General features: G+C 56.4%; 2 protein-coding genes across 2 annotated transcripts; one reads left to right on the top strand and one right to left on the bottom strand.

Annotated features, from left to right (window-relative positions):
- Positions 1-1410: 1410 nt before the first annotated feature.
- LY79DRAFT_525493 (uncharacterized protein) lies at positions 1411-3861 on the bottom strand (the record flags this gene model as incomplete). Its single annotated transcript, XM_060555734.1, has 3 exons — positions 1411-3377; positions 3495-3678; positions 3817-3861. 3 exons carry the CDS (start codon positions 3859-3861, stop codon positions 1411-1413), a joined length of 2196 nt encoding a protein of 731 aa, XP_060409212.1.
- A 9498-nt stretch (positions 3862-13359) lies between these two features.
- Positions 13360-14101, top strand: LY79DRAFT_401866 (uncharacterized protein). The gene has a single exon (XM_060553035.1). The coding sequence runs from the start codon at positions 13479-13481 to the stop codon at positions 13947-13949; it is 471 nt and encodes a 156-aa protein (XP_060409211.1). The 5' UTR covers positions 13360-13478; the 3' UTR covers positions 13950-14101.
- The last annotated feature ends 3507 nt before the right edge of the window (positions 14102-17608 follow it).

The following is a 17608-nucleotide window of genomic DNA, read 5'->3' as shown; positions in this document are numbered from 1 at the left end:
TCCTCTTCCACATGTCTTTTCCGTAGCGAACAGCCCACGTTCCCGTTTGGGATGGCAGAGGGACACTGAAATTCGGTAAGAAGCCATGTGAATGGTTCGGGTATGCCCTTGGGATCCATGTATGGGAGGCGGGAACGCCAATGCACGACCGAAGTACAGGCGGGAAGGCAAGCGAGTGGTCGGGGAGTGAGTCGAGTGCAGAAGCTGACGGGCACTGGAATTGGAGCAGGCGGAGAAGGCGCCGTGCCGTTGGACGGCTTTCTGACGCAGATGATGTACGTCATGCACGCCGGACGGGTGCAGGCGACCCCCCCCGAAAAGACGATCACCAGATACACCCCCAACCCATGATGAAATCAAAGAGCACAGCCAATGAGGGGTAAGCTTGAGGCTCTGGGCTCTGATCCGTTATCGATCCGCACACGAGCGAGGTGCTGTCGCGATAAGCTCGGTCGCACTGTCGTCCTGAGTGGCCAGGAGGCTCAAGTCCGAGCTCCAGTCCCTTCAGCATCGTCATCTGTCGCCGAAAGGTTCATCCTGGGTGAGTTTCGGGCGGGGACAGAACAGAACAGAGAGGGACACTCGAGCGATGCGTCGATGCGTCGGAGAAAGTGGCTCGCCCTTCGATATTGATGCCGGGAAGTGGTGGAGCAGGCGGTACGGGCGGGCAAAAGCGGGGCCTCAGTGATTGGTCGACCCTATCCAAATCGGGAAAGGTAGATTCGACTACGATGGCGCCTATTGGCTTGCGCCACAGCAGCTGACAAACAGCCCCTCCTCCAACGACCCCACCCATCCACACGGGGACAGACACGACGAGAGTGACTGACTGACTTGACCGGGGAGAGGGACTGAAAGAAAGAGAAAAAGGATGTGCGTGTGAGAGAGAAAGAGAGTAAAAGTGTGTGCGTGTGTGTGTGTGTGTGTGACATGGGAAGGGAAGGGGAGCGGAGCGGAGGGGAGGGGAGGAGGGGAAACATCCGCGGGACCCCTGCACCCTCCTCCTCTCGCACTCAACCCACCCAACCCCCCCCCCAGCATCCCAGTCCAAGGTGGTAGCCTGCCATCCCCAATCAAGTCAACGACGTGCGGCTTGCGCTCCCCCCGACCGACGTCTTTTGATGCTTTCCTCGGTTTGTCGTTTGCATCCCGTACTCGGTCCCTCCTCTTGATCCCATGGCCTCGTTCACGCGCTCGCCTGCCCGCACACCCACCCCTCGTACCCCTGGCAGTAGTGGTGACTCATGCCCGTCATTCTTACCGCGACTTCTCGCTAGGCTTATCACGTTTGCGCCTCACAAGACGCGAAAAGCCCATCGTCGCCCTTCGTTTCCGAGAGCCGTCGGTCCCTCACCTGGTCCACGACCATGCCGCCCTTGCCTCACTCCCGCCTGCAGGCCTCTCACGGCTTCATGCGCGTTGCGCCCCGTCCCCGTACCCGTCACCACCATAGACTTGGTGACTGGGGGCGTGGTGCGTGGTCATGGGCTGGTACTGCTCCGCGTATGTCGTAGGCGCGTGCATCGCCGGTATCGTAGGATCCCATCGCCCAGGACCCATGGAGGGTGCGTGATGGTTGCCAAGCGGCGTGTGCATCCCGCTGCCGTACGAATGCGTCGTCATCGACCGGTTGTCGTAACCCGTCACTGCGGGCAAAGGCGCAGCGAGGCGGAGTCCAGATTGTCGCGGGGACACCGCTGTGAGTGCTGGCGAAAGGTTGCGAGGGCCTGGTCCCGTCGAGTACGCTGGCCAGCTATGTGTGCTGCCGCTGATCGATCTCGGAGATGTCAGCCCCTCTTGGTGAACTTGCGAAGCGACACCATACGATCCGACATGGTCCGAGGCGACATTCGGCGCTGGCGGCGTCGGGAGTGGCGGGGGATACGCACTGACGGGTGTCGGCGTCAGGAGGTGCGATGCCGGCAGTGTCGAAGAGGGACTGGCGCTGTATTTGCCAATGATCTTTTTGAGTGCTGACTCGAGGATCTTCCATGGGAACACCTTGACGTCCTTCTCAATGTTTCTCGGTTTCGGGTTCGGGAATGCCATGATGATCTTGAAGAACTCCTCCGAGTCCGCCTTAGCCTTGCTGACTGTCAACGGGCGGAAACCCTCGAGGTTGCGGCGAATGCGGTTCTTCTCCTCGACCGTGAACCTGGCCGGAGCAACTACGAGTTGCTCGAGAAGGTAGATGGTGTCCACCGATGTTACGTAGCATTCGTTCTTCTCGGCCCACCAGATGCAGCTGATGCAGATGCTATTGGGCGGCCGCTCATTGACGTTGACTGATCGGAAGCTTGTGGTCAGCGTCGACCCCGTCTGCTTCTTGTTGAACATGACGATGCGTCGGCGGTTGGACCATTCCTCCGGCGTCCAGTCCACTGCCATGGAGTCGAGCTTCCCCTGAATCTTCAGGACGGCCTTGTTGGAGTAAGAGCCCCAGTGGTTGTACCCCGATTGCTGTCCACCCCCAGGTGAGTTGGGGATAGAGCTGGTCCGAACGAGCTGGGGGGTAGTGGCAGAGGGCATGGGCAACGGCGTCAGACTTGGGCGAGATATCTGCGTGTGTGTGATGGGTGGGCCAGGCGTTCTTCCGTACGCCTGCCATCCCGCCATGGGCGGTCGGAGCGGCGGCGGCACCGCACGCGAATAGTGTTGCTCCGCAAAGGAGTTGGTTCGATAGGCACTGAGCATGTTGTTGCCGTTGTTGTGTTCTTGCGAAAAGTTGCTCCCATAGGGGGTTGGTGCCGGTTGCTGCGGCGCTGTTGCAAAGTCGTACGTATTTGTACTGGCCTCGTTGCCCAGCTGAGTGCTTGCTGACCTGGGAGACTGATGTTGTTGCTCAGGTGACTTGGACACCTTCCTCGTGATGTCGTCTGAGCTAGCACCTGGGCCTGCTTCGTGATATACAAACTGCCCTGCCGCAGTCCTCGAGACTTCCTCGCCGCTCTCGGTTTCAATCAGGAGCGTAACTGGCACGTTCTCGTTGTTGCAGCTGGTGACCCCGAATGGCGGCGCCTCGGCTGAGATGGTCAGCATGTAGCCGTTGCTGTCCTGGGAATCCTTGATGGGATGCCCTGAGACCCTCTGCACCCCGAAAACCAGGAAGAAGTACGGCGCCATGCTGAGGAGATCGTACGGCGACGAAACCTTGACCATGACCTTTGTGCCAGCCATCCCGGAGCTTGGTTGACAGGACACAACCGACGGGCCTACGCCGACGGGCATGTACGAGCCGACCGCGCTGTTGGCTGCAAATGCATCCTGGTTCATTTGGGCTGCGGTGAGCTGAGCCGCACCGCCGTGCTGGGCGGGATAGCTTGGCGGACCATACTGCTGGTAGGCAGCTTCCTGATACCCACGGGAGGCATCATACCCTGTCAGCAAGCACGGGGCGCGTTAGCCAAGTGGTCCCGCACATCGCGACAGGCTTCTTCTTGTGGGTAAGGAGACCAAGAAGCTTTCCATACCCGCGTGAGAGCAGTAGAACTTACCGTGGATTGGGCCAGCCTGCTGTTTACCGTAGTGGGACATGGGGAGGAGACCACCTGGCGGGGAGTCGCCCCGAAGGTCTCCGTTTGCCCTTGCAACTGCCTCTTCGTACTTGAGAGTCACCGTCTCGGGCGAGTCGAGGCCTTCCTCGCCGATGATGATTGGCCTTTGAGGGTGGAAGTCGGGCTGTTTATTTCGATGAAGCACAACAAGTCAGCCTTGCAACACTCTTTGGATCAACTCGGGCCGGCCACTCTAGTGATGCTTTCTCAAATGCGTCTCGGAAGTGGCTCGGTTCCACACTGTCAAGAGGGTTTGACTCACCTCGAAATGCTTGTAGGAAGCACACTCAAACTTCGCAGCAGACATTCAAGCTGTAGAGATGGGTGCACTTGGGAAAGGATGTCTGGTTCGGTGTCGGGGAAATGCAAACCACTGTTTCGGGAGCGGTGTTGCAACGACAGGAGGAGGAACTATAGCCTTGTGGAACCGTCGAGGGACAAAGGGAGAAAGGGAGAGAGATATGTCTTGCGATCGCTGTGGTTAGAGACCCGGTCCAGTGTTATCGAGCGAGCCAAGGATAAGTGCGAGCCAAGGGAGGATCCCTAGTGGGTAGAGGAGCGTCAGTCTCAGAAGATTCTCCCGACAGGATTGGTATGAGACACCGTACTCAGATATGTGGATGGCGTTTCCGAGCTGGCTGGTGGCGCTGCGAATCTGATATGATGGGCTCCACTGGTTTGCAAACCGCCGACGCGACTGGAATCGAAAGAGAAAGATGGGGGAACTGCTGGGTGGTTTGGTCCGGTTGACGTTGCCAGGTCAAAAATGAACGATGTCGGAATGAGAGAAGTTTGAAGAATTAGGAAGGCCGAGAAGATAGCCAGGACCAGCGATCTTAAAACCAAGACCCAATTCTTTGAGGGCAGCTTTTCGCAACAAGATTCAGATTGATGCAGCCGTCATTGGTCGCTGGGGTGCTGGCAAACCGAAATCTGAGATCAAGCTCCGGGAGGATCCAGAAATTCCAACGCGGTGGTTACCAGCTGAAAGGCCTTCGCGCGGCTGGTCTATTCATTGGAATGGAGGTTAGCTAGGGTATACTCTTTCTCTCTTGGTTGAGAGGTCGGTGCTCCTTGGCAGGAACTGCTGGCTGGATGGACGGCAGGCCGCAGCGCGAACCATCACCGGCTTCCTGCTGGAGTTCGTGGTCCTGCCACCAGGCGCAAGCAGAGGAAGGGGGGGGGATCACGTACTCAACCGTTCAGACTGGGGTGCTTGCGAGAGCCGCGTCCAATGACGGGGCTCGGAGTCGTGGACAAACGGGATGATGCGGTTCGTGATGCCGAACGTGTGGAGCTGGACCAAGCTTCGTTTGTTTGTTCGTTCTGCAGACCGATGGCGAACCTGTTCGCGCGGGGACAAGAGCAAATTAGAAACAGGCTCCAAAGAACACCAAGTCTCAAGGTTCCGCAGCAGCACTTGTGCGTTTCCTTTGGCAGACGGGAAGCAGATATGCGGAGGCCTGGCAAAGCCGCCAGATGTCTAGCGGTGGGTGGACAGGGTGTGCGGGCGGGCTTGAAATGGGCAGACTGCGAATGGAGATGGTGAGGGTGAAGGAGAGACGTGGACTCAGAAAGGTCAGACTCTGTCGCTGATTTTGTTGCGGGGGGTGAAGGAGGTAGATGAGGAATGTTGACAGGGTACGGGCAAGTGATGTTGCATTTCTCGCAAAGGTTTAATGGACAGATGGCAAGGCAATCGGCCGGTCTCCTTGCAGGGACAGGTACGTGTTATGAGAGCGAAGGGAAGACAACGACGAGTCTGTGGCGACACAGAGGTTGCGGCCGGGTAGATAGATGGATCCACACGAAAGGAACAGGGACCTAGCGAAGATGGTATTGCTTTTCCTCTGCTTGCCGCACTAACAGGAAGCTCACGCACCAATAGCTAGCTCTCTGTACGGGGGGAATCCTGACAACCCTCCCTTACAGTAGCACACCTGGTAGTTTCTTTTCGAGGAGGGCTCTAGAGGTCTCTTTCCCTGGTCAGTGGAGGTAGTATGGTCGACGGGTGACCTGGTGGAGGAAGAAGCGGCCAAGGAGCGATCCAAGGCCGGGTACCATTTGTGGGGTTGAGGAGGGGAGAGAGAGAGAGAGAGAGAGAGAGAGAGAGAGAGAGAGAGAGAGAGGAGGGGGGTGGTGAAAAGGTACCGGAACACTCAAGACTCAAGATATTTGCGTATGCAAAGAGAGACTGGGAGAGGAGAGCTGGGGCAGGGATAGGGCCGCCGTTGGGATGCGTGAGTGCAGTTGTCTTATGAGCTGCAAGGCTCCATTGAACTGAAGAGAAGGGGTGGGGGAGCGGGAGTCAGTCCTCCACCAAGGTGGGCGCGTGTCGGAGTGGCTGTAGTTGTGGGCGATGAGGATGTGCGGGAACAACTTGCTTCAGCTGGGCAGAGGTAGTATGCAGCCAGGGGACACTGGGGAGAGAGAGAGAGAGAGAGAGAGAGAGAAGCTGGGGGGGGGGGGGGGGGGGGGGGTGGCAAGGGCCTTGGAATAGGGCTGCCGCAATGTTCATGTGCTGCTTGCTGCTCTCGTATGCTGCTCGGACACAGCGAAAGAGCTTGGCCATTCTCTCGCCAGAGACAAGACACGGGGCTGCGGCGTCAAAAGGCTAAGAGAACCAGGAGGAGGAGTTTCTCCTGTAAGGAGACTGAAGGGGGATGATAGACAGCTCGGAATAGGGAAAGAAAGGTACGGCTGTTGCAGGAAGAAGGGGAATGACAAATGACCAGGAAGAGTGATGGCATGGGTCCGGAGCGGGCAGGAAAAGAGAGAAAGGGCAAGATTGAGAATAGAAAAAGGAATTATGGAGGATCCTTACTCGTCAAGATCGTCCGCGATGAGCGAAAGTGCAAGAAAAGCAGTGCCGGGGTACGCCCCAGTACGTACAGATGATGTGCGGACGTACAGATAGATGCTGCTGCGGATACTACATGCACCCACTTGTTTGCGTGCACAGACTGGGGATTACAGGCCTTGCTGCTAAATGTGAACAAGCCGTGTAAGTCAATCCCGGTCTACCTACAGAGTATCCGTATATGGACTCGAAAGAGCAGAGTGGGGGGGTGGTATAAACCTCGCCCGTCGTCGGCTTCGTCGTCGCTTGGCACACTGAATGGAATGGCCAAGAGGATGGTGGAGGAGGGAGCTCGGCCTTGACCTTGGGCTTGATCGAAAGGGATACCCAGTGAGATAGCTGAGCTGGGCTGTAAAAGAGGAAGAGATTGGTAAGAGGAAAGGGGAGGGGTGTCTCATAGACGGGCCCTTGGGGGCGTGTTCTGGTCAACAATGCTATTCAGCAGAGCTGTGGGTGTGTCAATGTCTGTAAGCCTTGAGTTAGCGTGATTGGCCATAGCTCCTGTGAGCAGCTGCATCGAGCCCAATGAGCGGAAAGTATGGGATGAACAAGAGGAATGGGCTGTACTAGGCATGTAGACCGACTGTGGCATGTGGCCAGGATTAGGACGAACCGGGGCCGCTCTAACGGCATGGAGGGGTGCGGCAGTAGCCTGTGCAATCGGGACACGCTCCAGTGTCACTGGATCTAGCCTGGATACTACCGACCGGCTGAACCCTTGCATGCGTCCGTCCGCACCCCAAAACCTTGCACAAGGCCTGTCAATCAATGTACAAGTACGAACGCCCAGGAGGGATACCCTAGCCTTGGGCGCCACATCATCCTATACAAACAAGCCCTGGGTGCTCGTGTCATTCAAAGGATGGGGGATGTGATGGAAGAGAGAGACAGAGAGAGAGAGAGAGCGAGCAGAAAGAGAGAGGAGGGTGTGCGGGCATGACTGTAGAATCAGACTCGAGCCCATGCCTCCCCCAAGTGGCTGTATAGCTGGGAAAAGGGTGCATTTTGCTGGAACAGACATGATGGGAACTGACGGGAGACCAGGTCTGAGGGAAGAAAGAGGAGATCGGGAGATCCGCGCGAAGGGATGCAACAGCCAAGGTAGGTAAGTAGCCTTACATCTGATTCAAAACCGTGAGATCCAGTGGAAGGCGTGGGCGTATGTATGTATTCGCTGGGGGTCGGCCTGTGTTGCGCGTGCGTGTTTGGTGTTTTGGTCAATCGGGCCCTTGTCTTTTTTTTTCTATACGCTTTCTAGAGGACGCGGCTGAGGAGGAGAACGACGACGACGACGACGACGACGACGACGAGGGTACAATGACTAACTAACTCTATAGCACGGCAGGGCCGGAAGAGCGTTGGGATAGGCCGCTGTCGTCTGCGGCCAAGATGAGAGCTCGATGGAAATCTACGAAGATCTCAAGCCCGGCGAGCAATCTGGGCTGTACTTCCTGGAGCGAAATCAGTCATTTGGAGGTCACATTACTTGCTGGTATCTCCTCAGCCTCCTGGGCAGCCGCGGCGCATCCGCCAAATGACGATCTTTGATGCCGCTGTGGAGTGGTCGCTCATTATCCCGGCGGGGACAAGACGTCTGCCTGTCGACGAGAAATGCACGTGTACTACTCACCAGAGCTGGAAGAACCACCTACAGGATGCTTACTACTTTCTCCTCTCTGCTTCGGGCAACGGACCCTCAAGACCCCGACAATCTTCCTCTGGTCCGCAGACGAAACGAGACGAAGGGTCGATGGGGATGGATGTGCACAGGCGAGCTCGGTGTCGTTGTCCCCCCGCTCTTGTCACTCGTGCCTCGCTCCGACTTCCCAGTTTGTACGCGTGCGTTTCGGCGTTTATTGAGAGGGAGTGGGGGTTGATGTGATCTCGGAGCTTCCTTGGCCTCTCCCTAGCCTTTTTGTGCGCCTCCCCCGCCTTGCTTGGTCGTAGTGTCTTGGTGTCTTGCTGTTTTCTGCCACTACTGTGATTAGTTATTGGCCAGCCAAAAATGCTAATAGTGCAGGTGAGGCACTCGGCCCTGGTGGCGATCAGTGGATTCATCCTCCCGCTGGAGAATAGCGCGACTGTAACCTCGGCGGTGAAAGGGAAAGCTGTCGGGTCGGATCATTGCGAGAGACATGAGATTGAACAAGGCTGGAGATTGCTGATGATCGGATCAGACATGGTTGCATGGGACAGCATGTGCTCTGCATCTGATGCCACTGCCGTGGCTCTTCGCTGTCTCCAGCGAGCCATCTTTCAGTACTCGACCTCTCTCTCTACCTCTCTCTCTCTCTCTCTCTCGCGCGAGCGCCCGCTCAGTGTGTGTGTGTGCGCGCACACGCACACACGAACACACACCCCTTGCAGCCAGCAACACGGCAGTGCAGCGAGTTTAAAGCAGCTGGCTGCATCCAGAGACGGGATGATCGACGACGGGAAGCAAGCCAGACGGCGACGCCTGTTGAGTGGTCCAATCAAGCTTGGCAGCTTTGCAGACCCAGGAAATTGAGCAAGATCAGCAAACCCCCGTCGTTTCTGCCCGAACAAGCCCCCTCCCCCCATCTCAGCTGAACGCCCTGTTTCTCGTCCCCTCCAGCGACGCGTGAGCGCGTGTGTGGGTGGATGGGGGAGGGGGGCATGTCGGGGGTCCGGACAGGGTGCCGTCAGTGGCCGAAGCAACATAAGCCAAGCTGTCCAATGCCGAGCTCGTGTTGCCGTGAATGCCGATGCTGTCCAGTGTCCAAAACTGAGGGCCGGTCCATAACTAATGCTCCGTTGATGATGATGTTTCAGAAGCTTCAAGCTCACGATTCTCTCTCTCCTAAAAGTTGCCTCTGTTCTATCCACCGGTACATAGGGGATTGGGCACTCTTCTAATCCAGGTATGCCACGCGGAGTGGGCCATATCAGGCAGGGCAAAAGCCGTACATATAATAAGGGTGCCTTGCTCAAATCGGGGCGGACGAGGATGTGGGTCCAAGGAGAGTAACAGAGAAACAAAGAGTTCAAGACTCACGAATTTAGCAAGGCCGTGGCGTGGCCCGTGAGTTGGCGTTGTCTTGTGCGGGAATAGGCGGATCTGGTGTCTGTTTGCCTCTGCATGTCAACTTTGTTCATTTGGATCCCGTAGCGCCCGTGTCTCGCTGTCATGTCAGGCACGCACGTACTGTTGGAAGCCCCCCGTTGAATGAACCTTCTTCACTGTAAGTCTACCGTACCTAGCGGGCAGAGGGGGTAGTGGACTCGATGGCGTCGACCAGGCTCTTAGTGGGTGTGTCGGAGAGGCAACAAGTGTGGGACTTGTGTCTGAGATGGCTCGACGGCAAGTTTCTGATGACAGCGATAGCTTGACGTGATGCGGTGAGGTATTTGGAGAGAGCCGCAAGGGTAGGAGTGCGACGGGTAGCCGGCAGCAACAAGAGGGACGGGCGTAGGGTGCGTTTTCAAAGTGCCAGTATTGGTCAATGACGGGATCAGGAGTAGACAGTGTCCAAGAGTCAAAACTCAAACGTGCTGGCTAAACAACTAGCGTCGGATGACGCTCAACGTCAACTACTGCCGGGGAACGGTTGCGGTCTTATATTCAACGTGGGTATTCTGGGAATAACCAGTGGCTTCCCGACGGCGTCTTATGCTACACTAGGTTGGATGTGCCGTCGTCCCAAACGTTGCCTTTGTCGAAAACGTTGGTGTAGCCTTTTTGGTCGATCGGAGCACGACATTGAGAACCGATGCGGCGGCCTAGGAGAGACACTGGTCAAGGCCGAAGCACTGCCATCCAGAATTATAGACGCTGTACCCGTACGCTCTCTGTGAATGGGGGGGCGAAGCGAACGACGGCACAAGGCGTTCGGCGGTTGCGGGTACTTCCTTCAATTGCCTTTGTGTTCCCATGCGAGGCGATAATGGGGAGAATGACTGAGTATGGACGAGTTGGTGAAGTATGCGTGTGCCCTTGATCGAGACCAAGCCCTTGCGCCAAGAAAAGCGAGGTGCAGCTGAGTGAAGGTACTCCAAGGGGGCCAGAACTTGATATAGCTAGATAGTACGTGCATATGGCGGTAAGCGGCGGGTGTGACAGAACCCGACTCGACGAGGTGAAGGGAGGAAGAAGGCCGGAGTCGAAATGAACGCCAGACGAAGGGGGAGGCTAGAGTCACACCCTCACAAGGCTCTGGGATCTGGAGAGAGCGTTGGGAATTGCATGCCATGGCTATAACAAGGATGACGAAGTAACCAGACGGCGATTGGCGGCTGTAGTGCGAGGAAATTGACTTGAAGGGCCAAGCGGGCACGCAGTTTCGCTTCTTGAGGCTCGGTCCAAAGTCGAGCTCGCAGGGGCTGGCTGGCGGATTCGTCTAGGGCGTCACGCCGATGTAAAAGAAGCGGCTGTACTCCGTACAGTTTCGGTATGTAGCGTGTAGAGCAAGGAGAGGGGCGTTTGACTGGCGCCAGTACGGATACAGTACAGTACAGTAGTGTACAGACAGAAACCGCAACCAAGGTGTGGGAGGGAGGGCGTTGGGTCGTTACAAATCAAGTTGGTTGCATAGATGGCCTCGGTAGTGTTGACATCGGTTCCTCGACTCGACTAGATTGATGGACCCATTGCCACGGCAAGGTCTAGGTCCGTCTCCCGTCTCCTCTCTTGGTCCGGAGGAAAAGGACAGGATCGACGGCTAGGAGGAGGAGGATTGCAGGGAAAACCCTTGCTGTAGATCTCACAGGCCTGGACCGGGTCCGAAGTAATACCCAATATCAACCAAGTCCCTCTGCGACAGGGTGGGTGTGTTTTCTGGGGGAGACGTACGGAGTACAGGTACACGCACGTACTTGAGAGATTGCAAAGGCCGTAGCGCCGTACTGGAGTATCCGCATACTGCGTAGGGCGGGAAGAAGGCGTTTGACATGGATACGGCCGTGGCGCGGGAAGCAAGTGCAGCAACGAGGGTGCGGTAGCCAAGATCATGGTGTGGGTGTCGGTGTAGGGATAGGTGGCTTGAGGCGGTTGGATCTCTCGAGCTGTCGGCGTCGGTTGGGAGGGCTTAACTTGATGATGCGAGCAGTGGTGAGATGTGACGAGTAGTGATTGTTCGTACACTAGGTATCGTCGAGAGTGGTAGTGAGTGGCTGGCTTGGGCGTATGAGTGCGTGCGGGAGAGAGAGTCGGCGGCGGACGGGAACGACCAGGGCGGGCGGAAGGTATGGATGACGGCGCTGAGGCACGCGCCACTATAGGTAAGTACTTACTTGGCTTGTCCCTCTGGGCAAGTACATACCTAGCTAGGTAGGTGACTTGCACCGCACCTGCCTCTATGACTGTTACGGACGACAACCTTGACGAGGGCAAAGGGAAGGAAGCAGTTCTGTCTACCTACATTAGATACATTACTAGTATGTACCTATGCTGCGCGGTACCTACCTAGGTAGGTACCGGTAGTCAGTCAGGCAACTGAGAAGGGACGTTCTTTCCCCAAGGTAGGTATCTGTCAGTGACGGAACCGTGCAACCTCTAATGCTAGGTAGTAGCGCAAGGCAAGGGCCGCTGCCAAAACTGATGCATAGCTCTGGGCAGAGATCAGGCGAGTTTCAGTGGGCAGGCTCACCCCTAGCCGTCGCGGGGCGCTGGTTGGTGTCGTTGATGTTAGTTTCTCTCCCTGGGGAAAGCAAGGAAGGAACACTTTGCGAACCTGCACCAACCCGCCAGGCAACAGCAGGCAGGCACAGGCAAGTGGCCCCTCTCCCCACGCTCCTCCTCCCTCACCACTCACTACCACGCAACATCGTCATGGCCACACCTTCCCTTCTCTTCATTCCCTACTATTCCTGGGTAGGTAGGTACTGACTGTCTCTCCCAATACCATCCCTTCCTTCCCTCATACGATATACACTACCGCCGCCACCCAATAATGGTAATATTTCCCCTCCGGCTGTACTAGGTTCTTTTTCTTTCTTTTTCCTCCATCAAAACCGTCTCCCAAGTTTCCGAAAAAAGCATATCCCACCCCCCCTGGCAATTTCACATCGATACTGACCACTCACTCGCTCGCTCACTCACTCACTCATTCACTCACTCATACAATCTCCATTCTCCCTTGTTGACGAGGACACGCCGTTTCTGCAGGCCGCCGTTTCGACCTCGACTTGGAACTCGAACGCGCAGGCACACTCACCGTGCGGTACTTGTCCAGTTCTATCGGTAATGCTTGTTGTTCCTCGCCGCATGCGTCAAGTCACCATCCGACCGACCGCCTTTAGTAACGGATGATGCTTTTCACATACGGCCGTACGTGCGTGCACCGCTTCCTCGCAAGTCGACATCGACATCACCGCCCGCTCCCTGCTCTCATCTCATCTTATCTCATTACCCGCCCCGTATCGACATGGTGCCATCCTAAGGTCGCTTCCAGGAACGCCCTCACTGTTCTCACCCCTCCTCATCGTCCGCGACCTCGTCGCCGCCGCCGTCCTCTTCTTTTCCTGCCTGCCAGTGCGTCCGACCGATGCATGCGGATCTGGACGCTCACTCACACAACTTTCCTATCTTGCCATCTCGTATTATCGACTTCGCCTGCCTCTCGCGCTCCTCCAACTCCCCCTCTCCCTCGCGCTCTCTCACTCTCTTCCTGCCTTGGGTACTTGTACTTCTCACTTTACCATGGCTCTGGGAAACTCGCCCCGTCTCACCACAGTCAACACAGTCAACACAGTCAACACAGTCAACACAGTCACCGCACCCCTCCACCATTTGTTTACCAGCCGTGCCACCTGAGCCCGCCGGTCCTCTCCCACCAACTGTCTCGCCTCTCGCTTCTTACCGTTTGACAACTTCGCTCTTGGTGCAACTCTGCCAAACTTGACCCGTCACAGTCTCGCCTTCATCCTGTCGTCTACTGAGGTACTTTACTTATCCATCCCCCGGGCGGACGGGTACGCAGTCCTACCAGATGCCTGGTCGGCTTGCCTAGGGCTGTCTCTTCTTATGCAAGTCATCCGGGCAAGGGGGCGTGGTTGAGACTTGGATCGGTACCTTGCGTCGTCATTGCTTTGCCTTCGGACCCCCCATGTTGCAGATTCGAATTGCCCAGCACAATTCGTACCGACAATTTGTTTCGCTTCCTGGGTTACGAGACCATGTTCCTTCGGCCCACATCCTTGTTGGACCTTACGAGGAAGCCCATAGCCTTCTATTTCCTGCCCCGAGACCGCATCGATATACCCCTCAAGCGCTGCTGCTGCCCAGTTGGCCGCTTGTACTCCGGTTGTTCGTATTTGCAAATAGCCTCTGGGTCAATGCAGTAGATCATGCCCTATCGAGCACCTGTCGTTCACTCAAAGCAAGAAATACGAAGAAGAAGAAGGAGGAGGAGGAGAAGGAGGGAAAAGAAGCATGCCTCTCGTTAGCTGCATGGTCGGATGTCGGCGGGCGTTGTCTAGCATCCAATCTTCTTGCCGCTCGCTCGTCGGCGCGCAACCATCTCCAGGTTTTGGGACACTCATGTGTGAGGGACTGGCACGAGGAAACCCTCGTCTAACTTGACAAGTTCATACACACCGGTATTGTCTACGAAGCAGACCTCGCGCCCTGCCTCGCGGGCCCTTTTGGCACTGGCCAGGTGGTGGTCGCTTCGCTTCTCCTTCGTTGCCCTCAACCCAATGTCTGCTGCCATCATCCAACTGCCGTGCAACACACATCTGCCTCTTCTTCGGCAAGCGGCAACGCTACCTACCGGTCGTTCTTGACGGACAGACACACCGCCATGGGGTGCGAGGTGCACCTAGAGGCTAGAGCTTGGGAGGCCCCAAGAAGCAGCTTCGTGTAACACCATTTTTATCCCATGCGAGCGACTCTCCGTCTCTGCCCCAACCCTTGCTCAGCTACGGTTGCGTTCAGCTTGCCCCCCTCTCCCTCGGTACCAAAATACGCCGCCATGGTTTTGCATGCGGATAACCGCTGCTGCCGGAGTACTTACATCCTCGCTAATCTGCTCCTAGTACGGGGGTTTGTGGTCGGCAATACAGCCACCCGCATCACCGAAACCGCATCATGGTATCGTACCAATGCCGCTCCTCAAGCTTTCCTTGGCACTCCTCTCGAGTTGTCCCGTGTCCGTTGTCATCAGACTTTTGGCGATGCGGATGAGCGCGTTGCGCCCGCTTAAATCTGGGGCGCACGACCGAGTTCCCGTTGCGTCATACTAGGCTCGACTAGAGGCCCATTCCTTTCTTTTTCCTTCCTTAAACTGTTAATTTCGCTGTTATTATTGGTGTTGCTGTTGCTCTCTGTCCATTGCCAGTTGTCCCTTGCACAAGGACGCATGTTACTACCATATGAACACGCAGCTTAGCGGTCATAATCTGTCAATGCGTGCACATCAGACCGGTCGCCCCGATGGCGGCACAAGTTGGCGGACGACGGCGACTTGTCTCAAGACGACAGACAGCCCGTGGCCGATCCAAGCAAGTAGTGGCTCAGCGGCTCAAAACACCTACTCGGCTCAAATACTTCATGCGCGCTCGGCAAAAGACGTTATACGGCGTATGCCCTGGGCTATCTATCCGTGCGACGTTGGCACGAAACTTCAGCCAATCTGTTCCTTTACCACGACCCGATGCTCTGGACACTGACTCCGTGGATCGAAGACAGCACGCACAAAGGACCTGTCTCAATCACCCGCGCCCGGCTGCTGGATCTTGGGGAGAAGCAGGGTTGGGAAGGATCATACTACATGATAGGTCGTGCTGCCACCCGTCGAGCGAGGCACATCTTGCAACACGCCTCTAGTCATGAGAAAGGCCACAGGCCAACGGACTGTGGCTGTCGCCTCCCCCGCGACACGGCGCCGGGTGAGAGGTTTGATGACAACGAGACCAAGTGCGCTGTTGTTCTCTCCAAGAACCGTCGTTCTGAATGAGCGTAACCGGCCCGTTCGCGGTGGGTTCATGGTCAGACGAATAGCCTCTGCTTCACTACTCTGATGCGCCGAGATACCGTGCCAAGATATTCATTTGCTCACAGCATATGCGATGTACAGAAACGGCCCGCTGGTTTCCAACCAAATGTCCAGTCGCTATCGTAGCCAGCTACTGTTTCCAATATTTTACGTATTGGCTCTAAAGCCCCGCCAAGGTCATCGAGCTTTGCGCTCGAGACACGTTGGTTATTCATCATCCGCTGGGCTGCGTCCGCCACTGGGACTCGCGGTGATACACTGGGTACCGGGGACGTCGTAGCGGTCTCCATGTTCGTGACACGGCAGCGTGTGGCACGCAAAATGACACTCGTCGCACCATATGATTCCGTGAGGGCTCTGTGGGAAGCCGCCAACATACCTCATCTCGGGGCTTCCCTCGATCCTGCAGCAAGGCGTGTCCAGCCAACCGACGAATCAGCAACAGGCAAAAAGGTATATGGGCGGCAACCATGTAAACGGCACGCAGAAAGTCGCAGAGTCCCGAGCCTCGTCCCCCAACCCGGCCCAGGCAGTGTGACACCGACCGATGGCCTCTCTCTTTTTTTATCTTTCTTATTTTTTTCCGTCTTGCCGAAACAACCTTGTGCAGAACGCTGAACCTATCATGGTGTTTCACGCTCATGTCCCAGTATGCCAAGCATAGGCCCTTCCAAATAACCTGGGATTGGGGGGTTATCGGAATAAGAAACAAGAGCGTTTCGTGGCGCTGGGCGGTACGGGGACTAACATGGGTTTTAGGTGAGGGGAGGGAAGCTCTGGGCTATTAATCGAACATGGAGCCTCCGGCATAAATCTCGCGCGCGCGCGCGCGAGAGAGAGAGAGAGAGAGAGAGAGAGAGAGAGAGAGAGAGAGAGAGAGAGAGAGAGAGAGAGAGAGAGAGAGAGAGAGAGAGAGAGAGAGAGAGAGAGAGAGAGAGAGAGAGAGAGAGAGAGAGAGAGAGAGAGCCTGACCTGGGTATTGACCACCACTCATTTGTGGCAACGCTGCAAGTCAAAGGCATCTGTTTCCCGAAGAGCCTTGATCTACCGTGCCAACCGGCCACCGACTATGTTGGGCGCAATCATATTCTTGCGAACTTGAGGTTCCGGCGACGAGGCACCTACCTACCCGGCCTACTGACACGGGTCAGGGTGCCACGGGCAGCCGCAGCGCTCGCACGGAATGACATATTGAACTGAACGCAGTTAGCTACGGATGGTGCGACTGATTGCGATATCTTGAACGACATGGGACCGGCCTGTTGTGATCCCAGATCTTACGGGATCCCGGCCATCAGCGCAGTCCTTGTGTGCACATTGTCCATACCTGGCTCGCGAATCGAAAGGCTTGGCTCGACCCATGGAGGTGCCGCTCGCAATCTCAACCGGTGTTCCCCCTCCCTCCGGGGTGACTTCCTCATCACCCACTCTTGCAATTGGTGCCAGAAAGCTCATTAACCTCACCGGTTCACGTTTGATTTGCAACCACGTGGGCAGAGTAATGATCGCCCGGGCTAGCCGCAAAGGTCAGTTTTGGATTCCCCTCCCCCCTGACGCGCCTCGCCCTTTCGTTGCTACTCTCGAGGGTGTATCCCAGGGCTGAGCTCGCGGAGGGCTCGGTGGCCTGTTTTGTTCTTGGCACACCTATTGCCGGACCCGTTCGGATGAACAGAACGATGTGCTCGGTTTCGAAGTTGCGAAGGAGGGCGGGCGGATCTTGTTTCGGGGGGGAGAGGTGAGGGGGCAGACACCGCTCTAGAGATCGACTTCAAGCATATCATTGTCTTACAGCTGCCCCCAGATTCGATCTGCCCAGGACGTGTGTATGTATAGGCTATAGAGCTGGGAGGGCTAGGGTTCTGGGGGAAGAGGGGAGAAAATCTCCCAGCTCACCACCGTTGCACTCGAGGTGGGTAAGCAGAGACTCACTGGCTTCGGTGCAAGAGCTGATACTCTTCGCATCAAGGCCATCCCCTAAATGCTAAGTGCACATGCACGTCTCCGTACACCGACAAGAGCTGTGGCAGAGAGAATGAGAGAGAGAAAATGGTGGGATAGCTGCATCGTCTTGAGCAACGAGCAGCCATCAGATGATCCCAACTATACGAATACCCACCGCTTCACTTCCCGACGATGGGGAACAGACGGGCAGCGCCACGGGGAAGGATCCGCATGATCCTTGGACAGATATCCCGCCACAGCCAGCCTGCGAGGCGCGTCGCCCTCCAGATAGATGTCTG

Source organism: Colletotrichum navitas (genome assembly GCF_030913465.1).
Source record: "Colletotrichum navitas strain CBS 125086 chromosome Unknown LY79scaffold_89, whole genome shotgun sequence".
Taxonomy (NCBI): Eukaryota; Fungi; Ascomycota; class Sordariomycetes; order Glomerellales; family Glomerellaceae; genus Colletotrichum; species Colletotrichum navitas.
Note: the sequence above shows the minus strand (reverse complement) of the source record. Positions and strands in the feature narration are given on the sequence as shown.

What these genes read in the sequence shown, in the direction of transcription:
- LY79DRAFT_401866 (XM_060553035.1), top strand. Translation starts at nt 13,479, where the DNA reads ATGTTGCAGATTCGAATTGCCCAGCACAATTCGTACCGACAATTTGTT.